Consider the following 27,763-nt stretch of genomic DNA (forward strand, 5'->3'; position numbering starts at 1 on the left):
ATATATATATATATATATATATATATATAGTTAAAACAAGTTTCTCTGATTTTTCAGCTTCTTAGATGGGAATATTTATAGTTTTATAATCTATAGTTTCTTTGCTCCATATAACAAAGAAATCATTAAAACTGAATCAGAAAACAAAGACATCTGAGAACATCATCATTTCTTCAACATCTTCTGGTCCAAACGATTACTCGATTAATTGAGAAAAAGATGGACAGATTATTCGATTATGAAAACAATCAAAAAAATTGCAGCCGTACTCTAATGTGTCCTGAGGGTAGATTGTGTTTCTGCATACACTCAAAAATGTGAATAAATGTGTCCTCAAAACCACCTCCGAATGTGGTTTCTGGATCTGAGGACAAATTTAGTAAAAAAGTGGGAGGGTTCAAAGTGTGGACATGACTGGATCAATGAGGACGCATGTTAACACCAGGTCTGAACAGGGAATATATTACTCACACATTATCATTTCCAACTCCTCAGCTATGGACTGACTTACACTGCGTTATTTTTGTGCCACGTTGTTCTTTTTGTACGTGCATGCCATATGTTTCTCACTCCGCTCAACTCAACGCAGCTTTCTGTTGAGTCATTTCAAAGACAAAATTCTCCAACTGTGTAACAAATTTTATTCTCCCAAAAAGAAGCAATAAACAGCAACATGACTCAGCTACAGTCTTCACATTTATTTTTATCTGTTCGATATCTGATCCAGTGATTTACGTGTGATCTAGTTAGTATGTATTTTTACTGTTGCAGTGAAGCCACCTGTGTAACATAATTCAACTCTACTTGATTTAGTCAATATTTTTTACAGTGTAAAATCAGTAATAATTTACATATACTGTAAGTCAGTCAACAATTGGCAGAAATTTGGGCTCATTTGTAACTCATCTGTGTTGAGTTGAGTAAGTGGACAGTGAGTTTTGTGTGTAAAAAGATAGCACGTACAAAACATGTGTGCGCTCAACAACATGGCACAAAACTAAAGAGAATAGTGACCAGACACAGAAACAGTAGTGACATCAAACTCAAACAGGCCTGATTAACGACTGTGAGGTGAATTTGTTTTTGACATTGTTTTTTCTTTCATTTTTTTTTAACTTGCAATTAAAAGAGCAGTCAAGTTCTTCACATTCATGCACGTGGTCCACTCGTTCCTAGCAGCAAACACTGTTCAGGTAAGTTAGGAGAAGAGTTTTGGTCTTACAGAGGGACAAGGACAGGAGAGTGTGATCTGTTTGTCCGTCCTCCTGACGGCAGCCCCCGGGGACACGCACTCACGTTGGATTGGACGAGCATCGCTGGAGGAGGAGGGCGTGGCACGTGTCGCACACTCTTACTGGTTTTGGTGACGCAGGCAGAGGGAGCTCGTTGTCGGAGCAACTGTTGCAGAAAATCTCGCCGCAGTTTCTACAATGGTGCTGCACACAGAAGAGACAGTCAATAATGACAGAGCTGTCGTTTTACGCAAATGTACTTTTAATTATGCAATAATTATACGTTTTTTAATTTGAAATGAGTTAGAATTTTGCCAGAAAATGACAAAACCATGTACAGAACTTAGAAAACATATTACTAACATCAACATGCATCATTTACAGTATTTAACAGTTAAAACTGAAAAAGATCTGCCTTCACACTTAACAATACAGTCCCTATTTTCAAGAAGATAGAGAGTGCTTATTTAGATACAATAGTTGCAACTCCAGACTCATTCAATATATGGAGAAAAGTCAATAAAAAAAAAATGTATATACATATTAGTTACTTGCAGCTAAATTCCTGAGTTGTAAGGACACATTGATCTGATGACTCACATCAGAGTGGCCTTCATTTTTAACCTTGGGCCAAAATCTATTCAGTTTATCTCTTGAGCGAATGTTTCTGCCAAATATGAAGAGATTGCTTCTGTACCTCAGATAATATTGTTTTGAGGACAAAACTCTTTTTTTGTAAGAACAGACTTTACAGAACATTAGAAGAAGTTGTTATTGTTTATCTGGTATCTTCCACAAACATGGAAAGATAATCAAAAATGTAAATATCTCAGACTGAAGCTGTCAATTTAAACCATTGACATTTACATCTGCAAAGTGACTGTCATTTCAGTGTATTTGTGACAAGAACTGAGCTGATGTGTTACCCAGCATCAGTATGATACTGGTCCAAATCACTAGATCAGACATATGTAACAGAAAAACATGTATGTATGCATCCAATATGATTAAAAAACCCTACATTTCAGATAAATAATTCACTAAGCACTGGCTGTAAGAATAAACTGTGTTATACATTGTTTTATAGCAGTAAATAATCACCACAAACTTCGTAAGTATAAAACTCACCTTTCTTCTCGAGATGGAAAACTCCTTCTCACAGAGTTTGCAGTGGCTGGCGTCCTTGTCCTTCAGCCAAACCTGTCCCCCCTGATAAAACAACACACATCAAATCACAGGCATCGAAAACACACTGTACATATGCAAATTAAGTTATTTCAATAAAACCTGATGTAAGTGAAGATGCTGCTGCTTCACCTGAAGAGCTTTGTTGGCTTCTTTGATGTCCTCAATCTTCAGTTTGGACCTGATGACAAAAACAACAGCACAGTGCACATTAATGAAACCTTCATTAGTTTTCTACAAAAACTCTTTATTAAAGAAATAAATAACCTCACCTCTTTTAGGAAAATGTGTTGATAAAGAGCTAGTGCTTCAAATTTCAGTGTCTAACTATATTTACAGGTCCAGTGTGCAATATTTTGAAGGTTTTAGTGGCAGAAATTGAATATACTTCCTATAAGTATCTGCTTAAGTGTATAATTGCTTTTTAAAATAATAATTGTTTGCTTTTTAGGTAGGGGGCCTTTCTTTACAGAGGCTGCCATCTTGTGGCGCAATATTTCGATATTTCGATCAGACAAAGCACTAAAATTGTGTTTTGGAGCAAAAAAAAGAAAAAAGGATGACATAATTTCTAGTATGAAAAGGCCACCATAGTTCCCTGACATGCTTAGGAAAGGGAGGGGTGAGTAAAGGAGTCCTAGATGTGTCACAATCTGCAGTTTTACATTCATATGTGCAGCTTAATAGAGCTAAGGCCGTAGTCTAGGCTAAGACAGGCAATGGGAGTAAACATGTGGAAGGGAAAATGTATCTATTGGGCGTGCACGTCTGACTCTCCGTAGCTACCGCTGCATATCTCTATAAACTAGTGTGTATTGAATCAGTTTCCTGTTGATCTTTCCTTCATTGAAAAACAGATGGTGACTAATGATGGTGACAGACTAAGCGTATACATGCAGGAGCAATCAGACTATGAATCGCATTATCCAGGTATGTTAGTCCAATTACTACTTAATTAGCTCAGTTTTAGTCAGACTAACGTGTTTACGTGATATAAAGGAAACCAAATTATTGTCTTAGTCCGACTAAAATTAGACTTTTAACATTCATGTGAATGCACTGAATAATTCTTACACATCGATCTTATAATCACTAATCCATTCATAAAGATCTATGGAATACCCGACCTATGATCGCAGAACTTTACATTTTAGAGCCTTTTAATTCAAAGGTCATACTATTTTACCAAAAACAAGGTGCATCACAACTTTCAAGCATAACACATATTACATTGGAGGACATGGAGCCACTCTTCTGTCTAACTGTCTTTAAAACCCACCTGAGCCTCATACACAGAGAACATAGTGAACATACTCGCTGAGTTTGGAGCCCAGTTCCTCCAGAGCCTGTTCTTGGTCTTCACAGATTGTCTTCAGCTGAAAGTTTTCTTCCTGGAGACGATGGAACTCCTGAAAAAACAACAACATTAATAAATAACTCCTTGAGTTTCAATAGGGTTCTATGCACTTTGTGCTCAAACCCAAATGATAATTAATCATAACATAAATAAGAGAAAACATGCATCACATTTTGTCTCGTTTCTGTCTCTTCGTACTTTTTTTAGTCCATAGATCTGCAGCGCTTCCGTGCTGAGTTGAGACACTGTCTCTCGCTCTCTGTCCAGATCATTTTGTAAAGTTTGTCTCCACTCCCTCTCTATCTTCAGGTCCGTCTCCAGCTGCTGCCTGCAGGAGAAACGCAAACACAATCACGAGTGTGAGGATGGGCAGAAACAGAGCAAAGTATCAAAGGACTAATGGAATAAAATAGATAAAAATAGCAACAGTGAGATAAGTTACAAGGATCATATCACAAGAGGAGGACACTTTCTGTCAGCTCAAGTAATGCAATTAAGTCAACTGACCATAAATGCATTCATAAAAAGTATATTTGTATTAACTGTTTATTTTGCTTTCAAAGTCAAATCAAGGAGGAAAATTTGGATGTTTCATGTTGGTCCTTCAAATGTATCTATAGAATTTTCTTTGGTTCATTGAGGCCAAATGGCACCTCAAGCATGTAAACAACACCACAGGTCATACAGATGTTGGGTGAAGTTGTATGTATGTGTGTGCAGATGTATTTGTTCTTACAGTTGTTTCTCTTTGTGCTCGATCTGCCGCTGCAGGCTGTCGGCCTTGTTGGCAAAGTCCAGCTTGAAGCGTCTGGTTCCCTCCTCGGCCGAGGTGCGGTGCCTCTCTGCCTCCTGTAATCTGCACCATTATAACCAGGGACAAACTCAGGACCAAGGAGAGAAAAAACTGGAGAAGAAGGTGGGGGGAGGGAGGGGGATGGAGGGTGAAGGAGTGAAGGCTGAAGGGGTGAATGAGGAAGTATGGCGTTGTAATTTGCACTATTACAACATCAGAGTGAAGTTTAAAAACAGCAGGGATGAGAGGTGTTTCAATTAAAGAACACAAAAGCGATGATGAGTCCAAAATAAAGACAGGTGATAAAAACAATGATCTTAAAGTAAGTGAAAAGACAAAAAATTAAGAAAACTAACTAATGCAGCATCTCACAGAGAGAATCTGAGCATCAAAATGGTGGGATCAGACTGATCTGTGCTCAACAAATTCTGCCAGCTTAACTTATCACTGATTCCAAAGCCTTGGTAACAGAAATTTCCCCGACACACATCATCATCATGAGCTGAAATGAAAATCAACGATGGAGAATAAAATACAAAAGAAAAATGTGAAAAATCATTTATTGTGAGCATTTTAAGTAAAGGAACAGCAGATGAATATCACTGACTACAGTGTGTTTAAAGCAGGCTGGAACTGTTCTATGTTTAATATCAAATAATCATAAAATCATAATGTTTGCAAAATATGCCAAATTACTTATCTATAAATGCAGAGGCAGGAACCTTGTTTCCACTGTAGTTGATAGAAGACAACATACACAGACTAGAGGTAGACATTTTTGATAATCAGTATTAGCTGACTAATATTTATTAATCAACTAAATATTAGAAATTTATGTAATACGTTCTCAGGCACTTGATAAATGCTGCTAAGTTACTTTATTTTTTTATATAAAAAGTATTTTGTTTTTGGAAGACCTGTTTCAAATATTTCATATTAGATTTATACATTATTTTTATTGAAAATTCTGTATATAATAGCACTGCAGTGCACTGCAGAGACGCAGACCATTGGTGTTTTTCAAAAAATGGCTACTGAATGTAACCTATTTATTTGTGTTATTTGTTGAAAAAACGGCTAAATATATGGACCCAAATAATTATCAGCATAATTTATCAGGCATCAGCTGCACTAATTTCTGGCACTGGCCATAAACCACAACCACATTAAACCACAACTGAGTACAAAGACATCCACTCTGAACATGGCCAAAAAATCCACAGCAATTTCAAAACATCTAACTTTATTTGTCATGGTGGTAAAAGACAGTAGTTGTGAGTGAGTTTCAGAACTTTTTGCAGAATGTGGAGTTAGAATAAGTCGATCGATTACTTCCTGATATTATCACAAAAGTCAATAAATACGCCAAAACGAGACACAACATCACATTCAGAAGCTTCAAGGTCTTAGAGTTTAGTAGGAACAGTTCATCTCAGTGACTCTAAGCACATGTGTCTTTAAAATCAGATCTTTAAACCTCTTCAGTTAAAGGTGAATCTTCAGAGGAAACGGAACATATAAACGATACACTGTGTCTTTTATAAAGGTACAGTTCACTGCATTAATCCTCTGAGACTGTAGTGTAGTGAGATGTTTGCTCTGTATACTTCCCAAAAATCATAAATGTCATTTTATGTCATTTGGATTTGCTGTGACGACAAACTAGCGACGGTGCCTGAAATCTACGGTACATACAGTGACCTATTTTCCATCAATCTATCACAAATCTTCACCATATTTTGAAAATATTCGTAAAAGAAATTGCACATTTACTGCTGATATTTTGTTTAGAGCGACAAGTTCATTGAGATAAGCGGAAGGTAGCTAATTTTAAGTTCGGTTTCACAGTAAAAGTACATGAAAGTGCAACTGTTATAATGTTATAATGAATGTTTCCCAAATTTTCTATACTTTTTAAAAATGGCACACAATCGTGATGCAAATCCCGATATAAATCATGAAAAGAGACCTGACACCTAATTCCATTTTGAATAGGTAAACTGGTAAGAAATTAATTACTAACTTCATTTGATGTTATTTAAAACACATATCCTAAAAAAAAAAGCAAATTTGTTTGGTTTCTGTCGTTTATTCAATCTTTTACTGTACTACTGTACTAGGAATGTTTGTTGTGTTCAATCATACCTGCTCTTGTTTCTGCCATTTTATCAGTGCAGCGAAATGTGAAAGCAGAAGTGACATCATCCTTTATTTTGCAGACTCTGTTCCCTTTGAACATAATGTGCATTTGCCTTTTATCGATCTGCAACATTTCCACCTGCATCACGAGTAAAAACCTCCAATATTTCAAGATACGTTTACATGTATGCACATAAAAACGAGCTGAAGAAAACCCACCTATTGAGGGTCATCGCAGCCAGTCAGAAGCAGGTCAGGTGAGGAGGGATGTGCAGAACACACAGAACCTCACTCCTGAGGTCTGACTCCCATATACAGTACGTTTAGGCTTGTCCCTACTGTAAACACTACAGTGACTCCACATATGAGCAGCTCATTCTAACTTGAAGTGAACAGCAACAACATCAGAGACTCTTAAAATTACAATTCAGAGCTGAAAACAATTGCCAAGCATGTGTGTATGTACGTGTGAGCATGTGAGTGAATTAATAAAGTATTATGAATAAATTCAAATGTTTCTCCACATTATTTTTTAAGTATAACTGAGGTAATATTCAGGCAGTTCTCTCACTGACTACACACAACCTTATGTTAAAACTGGAGTAGAATGAATATTTAAGTGTCATTTCCCATTTCCCACAAAGGAGATTGTGTTTTTGGCTGCGTTTATCATATTCAGGATTTCTTTTTAAACAAGTATTCATTAGGGAGAGTGTGTTGACACTGTGGGAAATCGAGTGGCCTTTGAGCAGAGGTTTGTGCTCTCCATCTCGTATAACATTTCAGCATAATGTGATTAAGTGATCCGAGAGAAAACCAGACTTATTCACCTCCTATACGCTGGGTTTATAGCCTTGGGAAAAACTGGCCCAGACAAGCTCAGAAAGAAAGAAAGAAAGGAAGCCTCTTATTGGCTGTTCTAAAGACTTCACTTGAGATGGACAATAAATGCTTGTCAATATTAAATGGAGTAAACTGGGGATGAAATTTCAACTGAACAATCATCTATTTTTCTAGCAATCCCACCTACTGCAGCTTTAAGTAAGAAAAGGTGAGATAATTGATTAGGCCGTATGACTGCAATCTAACTACAGATCACGACACACGTTATCAGCCAGTCTCTACAAATCGCAGCGCTCTGCCGATGTTCACGATCATCATGTTTCAGGAAGTAAAGGACAAAAACAATGCATTTCCAGTTACGACGTATTCTGTGGCTGCATTTCCACCAGAAAACCATCTAAATATTATTATGTGCAAAAAAACAAACCCGAAAACAAAACAAAACAGTAGTGTTCCTTAGTTAAGTCCATGTGGTCATTAAACAATCATGTGTGTCCTCAGAAGGAGATGTCCTTCACTAGTTTGTACTGGTGCTCCGTGTCTGCGCTGGCACACTTAACAAATGACATAGCAAGCGTTCTGGTCTGACTTAGCAGGTCCTTATCGCTACACAGCGGAGCGGGGACAAAACAAATCAGGAAATTAAAACCAAACATGGAGGATTCAAGAGGAGCAAAATGGATGAATGATGTAAAAGGGCAAACAGAAGGGAGGCAAGAAGGAGGAGGAAAAGGAAAGAAGGAAGGAAGAAAGGATGTCAATACATCAGTAACGACCCCCGGCCGTGGTTACACTAAACACTTGAAGTGACTTTAAACATCAAGCACAGCAGGAAGTGTGAATGAAATGCAGTAAAAAGACCAGCATCTGATCATAGACAGCCAGGCTCCTTCTGTGATGAGACTTTTCTCTAATATAAGTTGAGAGTAATGAGTGAAGTAGTGAAAGAGAAGCAGAGAAAAGGTAATGTGGTCATAGAAACGAAAACAACTACAGCAGACAAAAACTGTACACAGAGTGACATCAACAACATTAGAGTAATCAATACTTTATCTTGTATCTACATGGTAGATTTTAAAGTGGGAGAGATGTTTCTCATGGAGTGTGTGTTCAGAATATATTTAACTTAATTAAGAGTAAAGAAAACTCACAAAACTCATAACCGGAGTAACCAGAGTTTGTGCACTGCCATCCTACAACAGCTTTCAGAGCAGCAAAAACTTTCACAACCAATCACAAATAGGATGGAACAGATTTAAACCAATGGGAGAAGAAGAGGAGGAGGAAGAGGAGGGATGGACAGTGGAGTGAGGAGGGATCATAAGGTATCACAGAACCAGCAGATCTAATGACGGATGTAGATACGACGCGTTTAAACTGAGAGAACTTAGCTCTGGAAAATTATCAAAGCAAACATGATGAATTAAGGATTGTAATGAAAGTGCCCTTCCCCAATCACAAGCCAGGTGGCATTGTTAAGCAAAAAAACAATAATTTACTTCAGTCTATGGGGTTCATACTTCATTTGCATATCACAGTAAATTAAAAAAACTTAGATTTCCACTTCTCCAGAGAGAAACCCTGATTGGCAGGAAACTTGAATCATCTTTGAATTGCATTCATTTACTGATTAATTTAGCTTTCCACGTACATTCAAGTTAATTTAGGACAGGTGGACCTGCTGAGAACACATGGGGTAAACTATACTAATACTAAAGTATTGTGTCCTGCGTCTTAACACATATATAAAGTGTATCTCACCTTTGCTCCAGCTGCTTCATGGTGGCAGTGATCTGATTGGTCTTCTCCTCCAGGCGACTGATCATATCGTTCTTCTTCTTCATCTCCTCATCGGACGACTGAGAAATGAGACACGTCTGTCATAAGAAATAATTACAATGTGTTTTTTTTATCTCACAGGCAACATTGAAGTGAAGTGTGTTTGTTACCGTACATGCATCTTCTGGTACATTTCGACGTTGATGGCTTTGACCTCGTCCAGTTGATGTCTCAGGCCGATCAATGTGTCCTGTTGAACCAAAGAGGGTTTATTCATAAATGAGTTCATTATTGAGTTATTTCTAAGCAATTCATTTGCCTTCATCTACTTCTCATCTTTAGAGATAATTACTCTGGCAGCTTTGAAGTTTAGTTGTAACATTTAGGAGAGTTTATTGGTAAAAACTGAATTTATTACCCATTTGTTTAAGTGTATACCCTATTGTAGCCTCAGAATAAACTTTTACTTTTTTGTACTTAAGGGTCCAAATGTACAGAGCCGGCAAGAGCGTGAGTTTTGAAGAGGAAATGTACTACGTAAAAAAGAAAGAGGAAAATTATTCCAATGACATGAACATAACAACATCTGTAAAAATTCTGAGGACAAAGAATGAAACAATTCATTCTCACATCTGATTCACCCATTGATACTACTTTCATGACGCACATAACTTTCTGATAACTTTCTGAGGCTGTAACGGTATGTCACAGCTTGACTACAAATGTCAGCTGGTGGTATTTATGCTTCAGAGATCTCAAGTTGGTGGTGAGAGACCTGACACTGGCAGCGCTGCCACAGAGACGGGCACAAGAGCTTCTGACTCATAACTGCTCCATGTGACCAAGTACAGGGCAGACTGGTGCTGTATTTTTAGTCTTAGCCCCAAAGGGCTTGTTATCATCAGTTTAGACCAACAAGAGTGAAGAAAAATAGGATCATCATCCTTAAAAGAGCCACTTGGACTGGAGTTAAAATGGATAGTGCTTGAATTCTACCCCTAAGGACAACCCTTCAATGAGAGACTTGACATCAAATTCAAGGACTTTCCAGGACCAATTCCCTCAAATTCAAGGACAGTTGAGCCAGAGATCTTGGAATTTGAACTTCCCAGGCATCACTTAATTTGCTCTGTCTTGCTTAATGTTGCTCGCTCATTGTTCTGCATGGAATCTCACGCCAACCGCGGAGAGAGACAGTGGACAGTGTCCACAACACCGTTAGTAATAAGGGTCTAGTCTACGTACATCAAGCAATAAAGGGGGCATGTAGCCGTAGGGCACAGTAGGTGAAGGAAAGAAAGAAAGAAAGAAAGAGTAAATGTATGTTGACCTGTTTTTCATGAATATCCTTCTCCAGAAGTTTCATGGCCAGCTCCATTTCCTGTTTCATTGACACCTGGACGACCAGCTCATTCTCCACATCCTAAAAAAAAAGTACAAACATATACACACACAGTCAGTCATTACACAGTCAGCATGTATCACACAAAATATTATTTTTATTTTTTTGACACATAAGCAGTTAAGAGTGTGACCTGTCTGAGTTGACACTCCTCCTTCAGCTGTCTCCGAGCCTCGTTGTACATCTCGTCCAAACCCTGACGAGACTGTTTGTACGTGTCTCTCTCCAATGATACATCGCCTTGGGTTACCTGGGGGGGGGACAAAAAACATATCAATAGCTTTATTTATTTTGTACATAATGATTTTAATTATGAGGCTTGTATGTGTGTGTGTGTGTGAGTGACTGTATACCTCTAAATGTTGTTGTGCTTTCAGGAGAATAAGGCTGTTTTCACTCCTCAACTGCTGGTTCTCTTCCTGCAGTTTAATGATGTTGTTCTTGGCTATGGCTAACTGCACATGCACACATGTAGAAACAAACAATGACAGATGATAATGCTAAAAACAGCAGGAGAAACCAAATAATATAATGATATTTTACAACAAAAAATGTGCTTTGGGGAATAAAGATGTATGGCATTGTCAAAAATAAACAAAACAGTGCAATTTGTATATTAAATAACTGCAGCGTTTACAAGATTGTCTAGTCATATTCACTCTACTGCATAGAAAAGCCAAGTCTCACCTCCTCTATGAGTTTGGAGTTGGACTTTTCCAAAGAGTCAACTCTTCCCTGGAGACCATGGACTGAGGAGCTGGATGAACAAATAAACAATAACAGAGAAAACACAATCAATCTCTGATCATTTGCAGTCTCACCCAGTTTATCGTGCAAGAGTTTATATAGTAGCTTTGGAATCGGCTGAAGTGTCATTAACATTCCTGTAATTATTACATGCAGCTGCGACAGACGTTAAATGTATGAGGTTAAATACTATCTACAAGTCAAAGCTGAATATTCTTAAGGAGTGGGGGTAAATGAAGGGATGTGCAGCAAATCAAGGTTGAGTTTTGTGAGATGTGGAAACTTATGAAACCTGTTATCAGCTTTTTCAACCCTCTACATTTGATTTAATACATGATAACAACACTCACACATTCACTTCAGGTAGAGGTAGAGAAAGAGATAGAATAGATAGAAATAAAGTATTATCTTACTTCAGTTGTCGATTCAGTTCCTCTACATAGTTCTTCTGGTCCAAGATGGATGATATCTGGCTGTTCCTGTTTCCATGGAAACATACATAAAGTAAGACTTCTGCATCACACGTTGTAGCAAATAAAGTGGGACGATACTGATACAGGTCATACCTCTCTTCACTCCTGTAATCATCTATGTCGTTTTTCAGGTACATGGAGAAATCGATTACGCCGACCTTTAAAGAAGAAAAAAAACCAAAACAAGAACAAAGCCGTGTTGATATCGTCACTTGAGGGAGGTAGCATGAACTGAGAGGCAGAGTTTGCATGACCACTGATTGTGTTTGAAGCTGTTAGCCACATAACAAAATGAGGTACATTTACGGTCTTCTGAGGACTTGGATGCACACATTTGCAATTAAAATTCAATTCAAATCACTTTATTTGTCCTCAAAGGGCAACTTAAAAGGGTCATGAAAGTAGCTAAAACTAAACATCAAACAACAGACACCACTTACAGACGAATAACTGAGATATTATATAAATTCAGCAACATTAACATTATAAAACATTACATTCAGTAAAACAAACCTCAAAAGCTCAATTTCACACATGAACGCTCTTAAATACCAATTAATGTGCACATACTCACTATGAAGTATCACAACTAGCTGGTCTGCGTTCGTTCACCTCATAGAGTTGATTCTGAATTAGATACACTCATGCAGTAGCAGCTACACATTCTGTACATCGCAATAGCACGTCTATATTATGATAATGTTTTTGTTTTTAGACAAATGGTCTAATGTGGTTTCAAAGAGTATTTACCTGGGAGTCCAGGTCCTCTCCTTTGACACACAGGTTAGCATCGATGACGTTCAGGCCCACCAGCAGGCCCACGATCACGGCTCCCTCCTCCTCCAGCATCAGTGCTGAGTTCTCATAGAAATCACTGTGGACAGAAGAGACACAAGATCCTCTTGCACTGTTTCTGTAACCAAGTTTACGCCTTTACGTTTAATTATTGTGTGTATGCGTACCTGAGGAGGTCTTTTCTGGTGATGAGAAGTCGCAGATAGTCGGCCAGTCGTTTCTGCATGAGAGCGAGACGCAACCAGGCCCTGGCTCTGCCTAAAGGCGTCCTAGACAACACAGACAGACACACCAATAATTAAGTTAGATTTTTTTCAGAGAATCTGGAGTGTTGATAGTGAGACATTAGTGGGGCTCTGTTTGTTTTTTTCTTTCTTTCCATTTGGTTTCTGACTATATTTTAAATCTGTGTGTATTGTGAGATGGGAACATAAAATGTATGTTTATTGCAACAAAGGGACTCATTTTAGTAAAGCTGCAAGCATATTTATTCTTTTTAAGAGTTCCACCTTTACTCCCTGCCACAACAACCACTTGTCTCATTGTCATTTAATTGACTATGTTGCTATTATTCCATAACATTATGCTAATGAACACTGCAGACACAGGTAAAGTATACATTTTCCTGCAGCAATTAACCTTCAGTTGGTTTTGTATTGTTGCAGAAACGCTGCTGCACTGCTTCTCATCTGTTGGTCTGACTCAGCAGCACCAAAGGAAACAGACTCTGTTCCACCCTCTAAAGCAGCACAACTGTTCCCTATTTGGCTGAATTTGATGTGAACTAAATATTACTCACTTGATTCGTGTCTGGAAACTCTAAGATACTGTAAAGTGACTAGTGTGACCAAGTGAGAAAGCAAAGCCTGATATAGAAGCCATGTGAAATAGTGTGAGAAAATTCTGTCTTCTGCAGTTGTTTGCTTAAGTTTAAAAGTAATGCGACAAATGTCAAAAATTTAGTTTATCGTCGTTATCTCAGGCCTCAGGTTCTGCCTGTCCAGACTAAAATGCAACCTCAGAGTTTTCAAACTTCTGTTTTCTGTGCTTGAAAACACCAGGGCAACTTGGACTACACACATACAGAGCAGAATCCATGTGTTTTTAAATGAAAATGAAGTAGTGTGGCTTTTAATATAGAACTGTTCAAGTATTGATGGCCACTGAAATTTGATTTACACTACATTTTAACCATTGAAACAGTCACACATCCGTCAAGACCAACATGGGCTTACGTCTCTTTACCAGGGACACATCGGCATGTAGACTAGTGGAGCCAGGGATTGAACCCAGTTTTCTTGTTGAGAGACATGCCACTCTACCACTGATCCATGGCAAAATGGCGCTGGCTAAATTGCAAAACCACGGTTTCAAACGGCAGCTTATAAACCAATGGGTGGTGTCACTGTGCCAGTTGCAACTTGGTGTAAATATAGTGGTGCAGGTGAACCTTCACTGATATTACTGATACTGATTTTAACAACTGACTTCAAGCTGAGTTTCAACCCTGACCTGACTGATCACATTTGAGTAAAAATGTGTCAGTTTCTACAAAGAGCAAAAAAAGTAGAAACAAGACAGGGAAGAAGTATGGGAAAGGAAAGGTGAAGTGAAAGTAATCACACCTGGTGTTCTCATCTAAGTCATGCATGTGAGAGTGTGTGTGGGTGTTTCGGCTCATGTTTCTCAACCAGGATGTAGCATGTGAGAACAGATGTGTACAAACACATTACTTACTTTAGTCCTGGCAGGTCGCGGACAGATGCTGAAATCTCTGCTGCTTCAGGACACAGTTTCTCCACCAACTCCAGAGGACCCCACAGAGACTTGTTAAAGCCCAGAAATGACTTCTTTACTGGAGAAAGAAAAAGATGAGCAGAGTCAGAGAGGCACATGCACACACAGTTCTGCTGCTTGGAGCGTGGACACAACAGCCACACCTGGGACCATTTGAGTCTCCTCCTTACCTCTGAGACCATGTTTGAGACAGTGCTCCATGACAACAAAAAACTGTTGGAGGGGCGGGTAGTCCGAGTCCAGTGTGCGTCCGAAGCTCAGAGCCGACTCAATCAGGCCTTTAATGCTCAGCTTGGCCATGTTCAGCAGGTTGGCTCGTTCCATGGCCATGGGGTCTCGCATAGCTTTCAGAACAAAAACAGATCATAAACATTATAATGAAAATATATGGAAATTACTGAGTGATTATAATCATTTCTTAACATCATAATTATTCCCACAGGGAATTCACTTTTTGTAGCTATTTACTAAATGTTGTTTCTCATGTTTCTATTTGAGGGAGAGAGCAACTCAGTCATAAGTAAATGTCTCTTAACTATGTAAAATCAGACAGCAACTTAGTACTAATTTTTAGGTTTGTGCATCTCTCTTAGAGAACAATTCCATACAAATGTAGTTATGTTGTCTGGTTCTGTAAGAGATTTCTTCTAGTTAAAAGCAAGTTTTTTTTCTTTACACTGATACCTAGAGCCCACTCATTATGAGAACTGTTGGGAGTCATTTCAGACCTATTGTTATTGTGTTTATTTAGGTACATTTAGGGAAATGTACCTAAATATAATATAACAAATGTATGCACATGTGTGGGATAACCTACACATTAACGTATAATTTACATTTCTGTAACATTAGTAAAGTGTCACAGGCAACAGGTAGTAAATAATAGACTCCACCCACAGAGAAAACAAATTACATGATCAATCGGTTGACAAAGAATAATAACATGACAAGATAATTGTCTTCTTTGCTGAGCTAACAAGATTGAAAATATGTACCTGACAGTAACTACTCTGCTTTAACTTTACTGCATATAAACAAGGAAGCAAAAAATAAAAACAGAGAAAACACCTGGTCCTCTGCTCAGTATTCATTTGTGGACACATTGGGTTGGAGACACAGTAGACCCTCTGTTAATTGCAGGGTGTTCAGAGCCTTTAACATCTCCATTATAGACAACTTCCAGGAGAAGGTAGGATTTTTAAATGCTTTGAGTTAATGTTTAACCAAACACAAGAAAGGGACAGAACAATGTTGAAACACTGCTATGTTTCCTTGTAATGTGGGTCACAGCAGTTTGGCCTGAGGGAAGCTCATGGAAGTTAGTCAGGAAGTTCATGACTGGGTGTCGTAGGGCAGTAGGCAACCCGTAACATCGCGTGATGCCCATATTTTAAGATTCAATGTGATTCAATTTGTGTCTCAGGTGAGTTTAGGTGGTGAAACATCATCAGTATGATCAGATGCCCTGACTTCAGGTCTTAGAGAGAAAAGAATAGATAAATGCATCATTACAATGCTGATGTGACTTTCATGTCTATACTGAACTGTTTGACAATCTGAAAAAGAAAGACTTCTACATTAATAAACTGGCATATGCACATGAAAGCTCCTGTATTATGCTATGCTACAGGCTGCAGAATCATAAAGTAGGTCATAAAACACACAAAGCTAACAGCAACACAGACACTTTTTCCATACACAGTCAAGTCGAACTACAGTTGTAGTTTGACGACTGCCCTTGACCCAGTATACGAGCACTGGTGGGGAATTGATTATTGAATGAAGTAGGGCTGCAACTAATAATTATTTTCATAATTGAATACTGTCAATTATTCTCGTGATTAATCGAGTAATAGGTCCATAAAGTATCAGAAAATGTTGATCGGAGTTTCCCAAACCTGGGAATGATAATGTTCTCAAATGTCTTGTTTTGCCCACAAACCAAAAATATTCACACTTAAGAAACTGAAAAAAACAGAAAACTTGTTTTAATTATAAAAACCCCCAAAACATTCAAACCAATTACTCAAGTATAAAATTAGTTAATTATTAATTTAACTGCATGCATGCATGAGTAAATCGATGACCAATCGCATTGTTTGTGTGTATTACAAACTGACATCAAGAAATTAAATTTAGTGCTGTACAAATTTAGATGGACAAAGTAAATAATTTGTCATTTTCTCAATGTCATGTTAATCTACTACTGTAAATGAATGTGAGAGGCACGGGGCCCCTTTTGGAAAGAGGATCAATTTGCATTCTGCAGCAGCCCAACATGCACCATCACAACATGACAGCAGAACTAATATGTGATAAATAAATAGGCCACACACAGACAGTAGTGAAGTAATGTCAGATATGCAGAAGTACTCTATTGTACTTCCACTGTTCCTGTAACTAAGCTCCATTAGTTGACTGATTGTTCCTGAACATCTGGTTAGGAGTCACAGGGTGGAAGATAAGAAACAACAACAATAAACGTCATTAGACCAGTTATCATTAACAAGGGATCCCCCTACACACACCGCATAATGTATTACAAACTGACATCAAGAAATTAAATTTAGTGCTGTACAAATTTAGATGGACAAAGTAAATAATTTGTCACTTTCTTAATGTCATGTTAATCTACTACTGTAAATGAATGTGAGAGGCACGGGGCCCCTTTTGGAAAGAGGATCAATTTGCATTCTGCAGCAGCCCAACATGCACCATCACAACATGACAGCAGAACTAATATGTGATAAATAAATAGGCCACACACAGACAGTAGTGAAGTAATGTCAGATATGCAGAAGTACTCTATTGTACTTCCACTGTTCCTGTAACTAAGCTCCATTAGTTGACTGATTGTTCCTGAACATCTGGTTAGGAGTCACAGGGTGGAAGATAAGAAACAACAACAATAAACGTCATTAGACCAGTTATCATTAACAAGGGATCCCCCTACACACACCGCATAATGTCCTTCACATGCCTAGAGTGAATGAATCCTCCTCACTATCAAAGGAAAGCATGTGCTTGAATAATAAATGACATGAATTATACATATGATAAGTCATTGTTAAAGGGGTATTTTTTAAAAACAAAGAAGCCTGGCAAGAAAAGCTACAAAAAAGCTAGATCTTTTGTTAACTACTGCAAACTCAGCACTGTAGTGCTTGGTGGAAAGTAAGTATCAAGGAACTGCTTTAACTGATTGTATTGGTATCAATAAGCAGTATCAGGATCAGGATTAGTATTCTTTTCCAAGTCCCAAAATTTCTAGCTCCCACCTTGGATGGTCCATTTTTCCGAGACAGACCATCCTGTGCTGGTCCTAGCAATTCAGGGCTAGTTTGTATTTCATTTTTATATAACAGTGCAGTGGCGTGGAGACTTATGGATATGTTTTGTATTCTTTTTTTATTCATGAAATTTACTAGTGGGCTGCACTGTACCACACAAGTATGATGTCACACTATTTGTGTGTTGCACGAGTGCCATCCGGCCTACACATTAATGCTTTATGATTCTGAATAAATATCTAATTGTGATTATTTTTAACAGGAATTGCGAGCGAGATATCAGATGGAATGGTATATATTGCGATTTCAATACAATTTCAATTAAAGCCCTATTACACACAAGCAGATGTTTTATTTAATGCCATATCTAAAGCACTGTAGAGCAGCAAGACTGATTAGTATCAGTGTCTATATTGGTGTAATTTTGGGGCCTATTATTATACTCTTCCACGGGGCCCAGAATGTCTAGCTGCGCCCCTGCAAAGAGGTGACACACACACAATACCTTGGACGGTCCACTCCCCAGGCAGAGACGTCCTGTGCTCCGACACTTTGGGCAGCACATGAATGCTCCCTGAAATGGTTTCGGATGCTTTCCTGGCCAAAGCGAAGATAGGAGCCTGCCACCGACCGTCAACCCCTCCGCTGCCTCCTGCTGCTGCTGCTGCTGCTCCTCTCATTGTGCTGCTACTGTTAGCTTTGTCTCCAGCTGCACACTTCTCCTCCTGCAACCTCAGTATTCCAAACACCTGAGCCTTCTCTTTGCTGCTGTCCGCCTCAGACAGAGCCAGGTCGTGCTCTGCGGCCGATGCCATGTTCAAGTTCCCCTGAAATGTCTGTAGCTTAGCGAGTGGTCACAGGGTGAAAAACACACCGGGGTGTTTTGTTCAACTGTTAACGGGCTACCTTTGGTTCACACAACTCAACCGGCGACCATTATGACAACGTCCGCATGAAAACAGGCTGTGAAAGCAGCGGCCACAGCGTTGACAGGTCCAGATACTGTGTCCAAAATCCACAGCTGAACCGCTCGAGAACACGGACTTACTCGTCGGTTTACATGGTCAACGTTAGTGGCGACGGAACGCGAGGCCCGGTAACTTCGCCGTTTCGGTTCATTGTGGTTGTGATGTGTTTACAGGCAGTGGACCTAACCGACAGTCTGCTGTTCCTACCGGAGGGAGGGTGGGTAGGAGGGGCGGTGTCTACGGTTCACGAGACACACAAAAGGCAGCACTACGTCATGATTTCAGTGTGGCGGCTGTGTTGTGGATGTGCTGCCCCCTGCTGCTGGAAGTCAGAACAGCACTGCCCAGGTTGAGCTTTTGTAAATAAAATAGTAGGGGATTTTTCATTGAATGAAAATTAAATTACAATGTATTAAGTTTAGAGTATATTTTTTTCCAATCATCTTATTATAATCAATCTTAGAATAAACCATTCATATACCTGTAGCCTATTTTACATAAGTTTTTCAATGTGTATATTTCTCCTGCCATATTTATTTATACTCATACCACTCTATAACCTGTCCATTTTACACATTCTGTTTCAATCTGTATACACTACCATATTTATATCATTTCGTAACCTGTTTTTCACTTACTTATTCATATATACAGTACAATCTATGTACGGCCATATTTATACTCTCCATCATAACCACATGTACATATTTGTGTCTATACCTAACTGCTATGCACTTCTGGTTAGACGCCTTCTGCATTTTGTTACCAGGTACTTGTGACACGTAGGTGTCACTAATTCTTACACTCTTACTTAACAACATAAACGTAGAAGAGCAGGGGAGTATTCACAGTACAGGCCTACTGTATCTCTGGCAGCGACTTTAATGTTCTTAATATATTTTATAGATGCATAAACCTCAAACAATGAGTGCAAAAATACAAACAAGCCCTTATGTCGACTCCTTGCACCAAGCCTTATTTACAAGCCTACTGGTTTGTAGCACACCCTTAGTAAAGACCATATCACATTTTTAAGATCAGGGTTATTCACTTAAATAGTCATTTGTCACTCACCTTGGCTGTAGGCTAACCTCTCCATGCTCTCACTGTGAGTGATTCCCCAGCGGTGGAGACTCTGGGGGGAGTACATGATTGTTGACACTCTCCTCCGTCCACTGCACTGGTTGTAGAGAGGTTAGCAGATCAAATAGTCCCCAAGTGTCCTGCTCCTGGGTGGTTTTCCTCTGATGTAGCGTGATAGGGTTCAAGTTTCCTTGGATTTTCTGATTCCCAAAGTGACCCTGCCTGCTAGGCCGTGGGGGACTAATATTATGAGTTCCAGTTTGTTCCGGTTTAGCCACCGTGTCTGGATGTGCTGGGCTTCTACTGGGCTGGACAGTGACAGTGTCTGGAACAGAAGACATAGGAAAAAGACAGTGAGATTAATGACAAGTCCTCATAATCAGTAAACGACTCAAGGAATACACATCTTATTAGGACGTTTACATGTTTGACATGAAGAGGTTTACGGAGATATACACGAAAAAGGCAAAAAATACCCAGTGGACAGCAGCAAAAATGCCTTGTTAATGCCAGAGGTCAGAGGAGAATGGCCAGACTGGTTTGAGATGATAAAAGGAAGCAGTAACTCAAATGATAATATAGATGCTTGCTTTGCTTTGCCAAGCAGGCACTAATAATTATGCATTGCAACCAAGGTAAGAAGAAGACCGTGTTTAAAACTCTGAAGCAGAAAAAGCAGCAGAAGAGCTCAATCCCTTCCACTTATATAAGGTGTGCTGTGTACCTAATAAAATGGCTGGTACGTGTACATGGCAGACCCAGTCCCAGACCACAGTCGCACTTCCTATATCTTCAACTCAGTTCCTCAAAATATGTGATATTCATTTCTCTTTCTTCCTATCTCCTTTTACAGACATCATTCACACATTCACCAGCCTTTACTGTCACAAACAATATACACCAAACATACACCAGAGGGCATTTGAACCTTTTTCCCTGAGTGACAGCTCATGAGGAATGAAACCAGTAGATCTCCACTTCCCCATGTTGTGACTGAAAAAGCCTCCAACCACAGACTCAGCCGGACAACACAACTAACATCACACAGCAAGACAAACTCTCCGTTTGTACTGACCTTTCAGTTCACTGCTTCACCTCTGTTTTCCTCTTTTGTTTTTCTTTTCCTGGTTCTCTTCATCATCTTCTGTTGAACAGACTCCTCTCTCTCTCTCTCTCTAATAGCTTAGGGCTGACTAGTCATATGACCACCTTCCTAGAGATCTCTACAATCCTCTCACTGAATTTACTAAGTAGCTGTTTCCTCTTTTTTTCTGCCTGTTTTTTCCCCCTCTCTGGCTTATTTTTAAACTTGGTGAAACGCCCTCACATATTTATTTATCATGAGCCTCTTCATGAAAGTATTACTCTGCACGTTTGACAGTGTTAACGCTGCTCTGGAATCACCAGTAATGAATACATGTTATACATATATACCTATGCTGTTTGTTTTATTTCTAAGCTAAATATTTAATGAATAATATATTTAATCGTCTTTGTCAATCTTTGTCTTTTTTATTGTCAACGATGCTTTCCTACTAAAGTAAAGGTTATACTACCAATAACAATAATAATAATAATAATTGGGTGTGTTCTGATTCATGTACAGTACATGCAGCTGAAATGGTATCTATTTCAAATTAAAAGTAATTGAATAAAACAGCTTTCTCAGTCTTTTCTCTTGGCAGCATTTTTCAATCTCTGCTCCGCCTCGTCTCCTCTCCCATCGTCTCCTGAACCACACCTTAACAAACACACACAACACAAACACCACTTCCAGGGTGGTGGTTATGTTTACGTCACATGACCACCTCGGTCACTGAAGGTGCACACTCTTCTCTCATGACGGACAGCTGGAGCAACGAACCAGCGTTCACTATGGAAACCTCCAATAAGGGCGTGATGCTGTTTCATCGTAGTAGCCAGCCTCTCATTCTGCAGCATCGCTGGAAGGGGAGTGTTGCTGTGATAAGACATTTACCAAAAAAACTTTTAAATAAATGATATTAGGATGATACTACAACACATGCCGTGCACACAATCACACTGTCATCCCCGCCCGTGTTCATCATCATGCAGTTGTTGCGACTCACCACCAGCAGCAAACAGAGTAAAGATTCTTGGTTTTGCAGTTTGTCAGCAATTCATAGTCCAGTCTGTGTGCTCTGGTTTCTATGTTTCAGCTCTGCTAATCATGTGTGAAATTTAGTGTCCAGTCCAGTAGCAGCTACAGGCAGCAGATGGAGACTCACAGATGTCCAGTGATAAACACATCAGATGGTACCATATGTCTGTCATCTATCTATCCATCTATCCATCTATCTATCTGTCTGTGCTGCTACTTCATTGTGCACTTCTGCAGTTCTGAGGCAAAAGAAAAAGCCGGTACACACTGTGGAGACATCACCAGCAGAAACCACAACCATCACCCCACACAGCGTCCAATAACAAGAGAGCAGGAAGAGAGAGAGGAAAGACAGGGGGAGGGGTTAGGGAGTAACACAGCAAAAGAGGGGAGATGGAGAGGAGGGAGGAGGCTTCAATGGGTGTAAATTCAGTGAGATGATGGTGTAAAAACACAGCAGGATGGGGGCGCCCTTACACACACATTCATTGGTGTAAGTGAATGAACACATACATATATTGTTAAATGGAATTTACAAAACATTTAGGTCATTAATGATGTAAACACATCTTCGCAGCACCAACGACAAACCTTCAACTGACTTGTCAGACGACTGCCAGTCGTGCGACAACACATTCAAGCAGCAGCTGCTGTTGTATTTGAACAGACAAACAAAAAATATTATCAAAAACATTTTTCAGGAGGAAGAGAGGATTTATTTGAAAAATGCGTACAGTAGAAATGTCCTTTCAGAAATTTAAACTTTTGTCATCTACAAAAATAATAATAAAAGTCATCGGATAAATCAGACATCATTAGCAGGCAGCGGGATAATTTGGTATGAATCCCCAATTCCCTACTGTGTAGATAAAAAGTTAAACAAACCATTTTTTCCACATTTGCTGTAATTTAAAAACGTGATAATAATAATTAATTGTATGAATACAAGTATGAATATAGTAAGACTGTGGGTGATCACAGCCTTCTATCGTCTATAGTCCAATACTACAATATCACTATACCCTCAAACATTGGGCTCTTGTATTTCCTTGCATCACATGTCACTGTACCAATGCAGTCGTTGAAATAATACCCACCATTTAATGACCATGCCTGCTCCATCACCATGACCGAAAATCCATTCTAGACCAACATAGTGATGAATTTTAATAGGAATAGTGCAACAAAATAAATATAACAAAACTGTCTTTTTAGGCTCTCTAGTCCTCAAACTCTGCAGTATAAAGCACCTGCTGGAATTTCATCCGCACCTCCATTCTCTTTTTGATGGTCAGCCTCTTCAGCGAGGGCAGGAGGCTGAGCAGAAACAGTTCGTCCTCATCTCTGATGCTGGTGTGGGCATCTACAGGACTTATCTCAGGTTCTGTGGCCGCTTGCCTTTTACGTTTGATCTCCTGTTGGTTGTTTGGACAGGACTCCAGAAGAGAGAAACTGGTACTAATCAGAGGCAAAGGTAAGTGCTGCTCCTTCTTCTCTTTATCTTGCACGTTCTCCAGGTCATCCCCACTTTCAGTTACCTGCATCATATAAAAACACCACAGAGTAGAACTGTTACAGCAGACACTGATAAGTACAAGATTCTCTTTGGAGGGTGATCACAGCTTAACTTACAAAAAGGTGTTTTGACAGGACTTGTAAAATAGTTTTTAAGATAGTAATCGAACAGGGAAATTTGCATTATTTTATATCTTTCATATTTCTTTGAAATCATGCATCTTTTGACTTTATATTATTGTGTATATGATATAATTAACATAGTCAACCTCTATAAATGCTGCAAAGTACATTGTTATACAAATTTGATTCACCCGTACCTTCCTGTTAAGTAAAACTGCTTTATAAATACTTTTTAAGACGTTGAGACCAATTTGACAATAAACAAAGATAAAAAAACAACACACAATTGAATTGGGTTGGGGCCAATTTTGCCCAAAAGTTTATTTTAACATAAAGCATAAAGACTTTTTGATCCAGTGAAAAAGTTTTTTCATGCGCAACAAGTTCATCTGAGATGTGCGGGGCTAATCCAAACTTGTTGGTGTGACGCAGTTACAAGTGGGCAATTTCAGGACCAATGAGAAATAATTAGATGAGCGAACTCTCCCCCTTCTCCCTCTTTTATTCATGTTGTTGGCGGATAATTAACAGATATAATATTTTTACAGTCTGTTCTTGTCTTCTCCTCTTATCATATGCTGCTGACACTAAGTATCATGACTTGATAAGTACGATCATGATAAGTATGATGAGTATTTGTGAAATCATATTTTATGATATGATCACATAATGCCTCTAGTGAGAGTGAGCACTTTGCACCATCTATTGGACTAAAACGTCTTAGTAATATATACAAAATTTTACCTCCATAAAAAGAAATCTTGAGCAAGACTGATTATAATGAAAAAAAGGACAACAAAAACTGTAGCTACAAAAGTGACATAGGAACTGTAAAAAGACTGAATAAGTGATTTATTAATAACAACAAACCATCCATCCATTGCTGGTGTCAGCCCCAGCTGACGTAGGGCAAAGGCAGGGTAACATAAATGCGCTTTTGCGGTAGTCTATCTATAGCCTAATGCCTACCTGGTCTCGAGTTTCTATATAGCTCTGCAACTGTGGATTTTACATCCAAAAAATAGGAAATGTTCCAAGAAAAACAGTTTAATTCTGCTTTAACAGATCTGAGTGCTTTCATCGGCTCTGCTGCTGCTGCTCTGTGGTCACACACAGTGTTTACTGAAAAGTACCTGGCTGGAAATGATTGAAAATATGAGTACTCACTTTCTTTTAAGAAGTAGGACCAATCTCAAAACATTGTGGCAGTTCAAAGAAGAGACATACATGGAAGATACCTTAAATAAAATGTCATCCTGCATGTTTTCTGCAGTGGTGTCTGGCTCTTTTTGGACATCAGTAGCATCTGGGTTTGCAGTGGGAACTTTCTCGTCCACTTCATTAGCACATCCTTTAAGATGGAACAAGAGTCTATCTCTCCTAATGAATATTTTTGTGCAGGACGGGCAGTGGAAATGTGCAATATTTTGGCAGTGTAAATTGCACTTGAAGATTGTATAATCTGAAAAAGAAATTTCACATATCCATAATTTACATAATTAACAGTATTTGTACTTTGTATACATGCGTTTCTTGAACAGAGATACTTAGAGAATCAACATACATTCCGGTACATGTTGACAATACAGTTGTATCATATCATAAAAGCTTCCTCAAATTCAAGGACTGAATGTGCTGACACAGTTTAAGATGGGAGGGCAACTTGTAAGAGCTGCTTCACCCATGGCGTCCACTTTCATTGATTTGCAGCACGCTCTGCAGCTGGACAAATGATTGTCCTTGGGATCTTGGGCAAGTCAGTCTTTGCCATTTTCTTTGGTGAGACAGGGATCTTGGAATTTGCATTTCTTGTTTAAAGTTACACGCTCATTGTTGGTATGTTCACAAATACTCTACGGGTTAGTGAACATGTGAAGGAAATATAAAATACCTTTGTGCTGGACAGCCCTTCTTACATGTCCTTCAAGATGTTTTAGGACTTTGTTTTTTACCCTGGGCTTGAAAATCCTGGTACTGCAGAATGGGCAGTGGAACAAACTGCAGCAGCTGCTGCATTTTTCAAGTTTGGGTAACTGGTCCCTGAGTTGACAGGTGATGTGAGGTCCTGACTGGAGTAGAGAAGATTACACTTGAGCACCATGTAGCAATAAGTGACAACCAATGTTTACATTACACATACATTACAGAATTTAAATTGTGATGCACACTATTTAGCAAAATTGATTCTAATACGTATTCAAACACCTCAACAAATGCAATTACATTTGTAAGAAATATCTTATAATCTTATATGAACGGAAAATAAAATGGAGATTATAAAATGAACATCTGAAACCTTCATTTTCACACAGCAAACTGAATAAATCTAATAATAAAAAACAAAGCAAAAAATACTTGTGACATACTGTATATCGATCATATTTAATTATAAGTGATACACACCTGCCTGGTGGCCAAGTAAGCATGGTCACTCATGGGAAAGGACGTCTGCGCGAAGACGGACAGTTTAATATGAACTCAAAACAGACACTTTACACTCAAAAGCTTACTTTACTCGATACGTTTAGTAAAATATGAAACTCAACAAAATACGTCAGTAACTTACCACACAATCCATTTTCGTATGAAAAGCGTTCAACTCAATCAGGTTTGAACTGAAGGGACACTATTTTCCTGTCTCGTCAGGGGTTGTTGTCACGCTCCGGTCCTGTCCGGTTCTGCAGCTGGATACTATTGCGACACTTGCGCGAACTGCGATACGTTTAAGATCGCAACCAACATTGCGCGAATATCCTGTCCGAGCGTCCGGGCGGAAACATAAATCGCTTTTTTGGTTCCGCTTTCTACTTGGATTGCACTGTAAAAGCTCACCAACCTCTTGGCTAAGTTATCAATAAATTCACTTTCACAATTAGGAAGGTAGCCATTGTGTATTTGTACAGTATCTATATATCTCCTGCGACAACATGTTTTATAAAACACCTACTTTGTGTTCAGAGTTAATGTGTGTTTTTTAAATTATTTAATATTTTTTATTTAAACATTTAGTTTGCATTGCTAAATAAAACTTGTTCAACGCCATCATTTAAAAAAATAAATTAAATTTTTAAGACGTTTAAATACTTTGTCAAAGACAAGAATTACAGTAAATATCAACAGTAAGTTAAAAAGAAAAACCAAAGAAAAACACCAAATAAATACATTAAAAGGCTGATTTTGTTAACTAGTTTTTCCCATTAAGAACTTTTATTTTGAAAACACAACCAGGATGATTGGTTTGAAAACAACGTAGTTAGCATTAAAAATAGCTATATTAAATTAAACGTCCCTTGTAATTAGCAGTGCTTTAGCAGTTAGCCAGTATCCGTGAGCACCGGATCCTACCTTGAAAAAGAAGTTTCGAAAAGGCAAAAATGTGTGTATTTTCACCTCGCTGCTTGTCATCCCGCCACTTTCCACTCGGGGCTTGACGAACGCGTTGAGCCAGTCGAGCTGGTGGAGGAGCGCAGGGACGGGCCTGTCCACATGGTTCTCCTCGCTGTCCGCCAGGCGACGGTCGGAGCTTCTCTTCGTCATTCGCTTCTTCGCTTTGCAATACTTGTCGCGCAGATTCTTCCATTTCATCTTCAACTCTTCCTCAGACTTCCCCATGACGCCCGCGATTTCTTTCCATGACAGATGCCCCTTCAGAGCGTCTTTGTAGTCCTGCCGTGACTGGTCGTACAAATTCGGGTGTTCGCGTATGAGTTCCGCCAGTTTCTTTTCGACCGTGTTCATTTTGTTTTCTGTTTCTTGACTGCAGCGCGAAGTTCTTTCGTCGGCAGACGACGACCCGTGTTCGCCCCGAATGACGGAAGTACAAGCTCCGTTCATTCAAAATAAAAGTTTGTCCTTTCTTTCTTTTTATTTTTTTTATTTTAAATGGAAAGCTATCATACAGGATGTACCACACACACGTTTTAAATTAGTCATATTTAAAATGACTGATGATCGATTATTTTGTATTTGCTATTAAACTTATTTATGGTCACAAATTGACAAATCTGGGCTAAAGTATTCAAACCATGTAACAATATTCGGCATATATATACATAAATGTCCTATTCATTATCTTATAAATCTTCAACACCATTGCTCCTTGTCTTTTGATGGCGTGTAA

At 38.8% G+C, this 27,763-nt stretch overlaps 2 protein-coding genes across 9 annotated transcripts; both read right to left on the bottom strand.

Annotated features, from left to right (window-relative positions):
* Positions 1 to 680: 680 nt before the first annotated feature.
* On the bottom strand, positions 681 to 22,235 carry rufy2 (RUN and FYVE domain containing 2). Of its 7 annotated transcripts, none has more exons than XM_044030310.1 (20): positions 21,974 to 22,235; positions 19,875 to 20,208; positions 14,713 to 14,886; positions 14,483 to 14,600; positions 12,913 to 13,014; positions 12,701 to 12,824; positions 12,044 to 12,108; positions 11,891 to 11,956; positions 11,418 to 11,487; positions 11,084 to 11,185; positions 10,864 to 10,980; positions 10,659 to 10,751; positions 9,504 to 9,578; positions 9,311 to 9,426; positions 4,511 to 4,630; positions 3,973 to 4,102; positions 3,732 to 3,826; positions 2,550 to 2,598; positions 2,361 to 2,441; positions 681 to 1,436 (listed from the first exon to the last, which is right to left on the bottom strand). In XM_044030310.1, exons 2-20 carry the CDS (start codon positions 19,948 to 19,950, stop codon positions 1,293 to 1,295), a joined length of 1,917 nt encoding a protein of 638 aa, XP_043886245.1. In that variant the 5' UTR covers positions 19,951 to 20,208; positions 21,974 to 22,235; the 3' UTR covers positions 681 to 1,292. The 7 variants fall into 7 exon arrangements, with proteins under 7 accessions (XP_043886245.1, XP_043886244.1, XP_043886246.1 ...); XM_044030309.1 differs by lacking the exon at positions 21,974 to 22,235 and adding an exon at positions 20,959 to 21,336; XM_044030311.1 differs by lacking the exon at positions 21,974 to 22,235 and adding an exon at positions 20,959 to 21,335 and having other exon boundaries at positions 9,311 to 9,408.
* A 463-nt stretch (positions 22,236 to 22,698) lies between these two features.
* On the bottom strand, positions 22,699 to 27,435 carry LOC122772864. Of its 2 annotated transcripts, XM_044031186.1 has the most exons (5): positions 26,210 to 26,768; positions 26,047 to 26,091; positions 25,535 to 25,712; positions 24,882 to 25,105; positions 22,699 to 23,543 (listed from the first exon to the last, which is right to left on the bottom strand). In XM_044031186.1, exons 1-5 carry the CDS (start codon positions 26,219 to 26,221, stop codon positions 23,226 to 23,228), a joined length of 777 nt encoding a protein of 258 aa, XP_043887121.1. In that variant the 5' UTR covers positions 26,222 to 26,768; the 3' UTR covers positions 22,699 to 23,225. The 2 variants fall into 2 exon arrangements, with proteins under 2 accessions (XP_043887121.1, XP_043887122.1); XM_044031187.1 differs by lacking the exons at positions 24,882 to 25,105; positions 25,535 to 25,712; positions 26,047 to 26,091; positions 26,210 to 26,768 and adding an exon at positions 27,034 to 27,435.
* Between the last annotated feature and the right edge of the window lie 328 nt (positions 27,436 to 27,763).

This window comes from Solea senegalensis, linkage group LG7 (assembly GCF_019176455.1).
Source record: "Solea senegalensis isolate Sse05_10M linkage group LG7, IFAPA_SoseM_1, whole genome shotgun sequence".
NCBI classification, from domain to species: domain Eukaryota; kingdom Metazoa; phylum Chordata; class Actinopteri; order Pleuronectiformes; family Soleidae; genus Solea; species Solea senegalensis.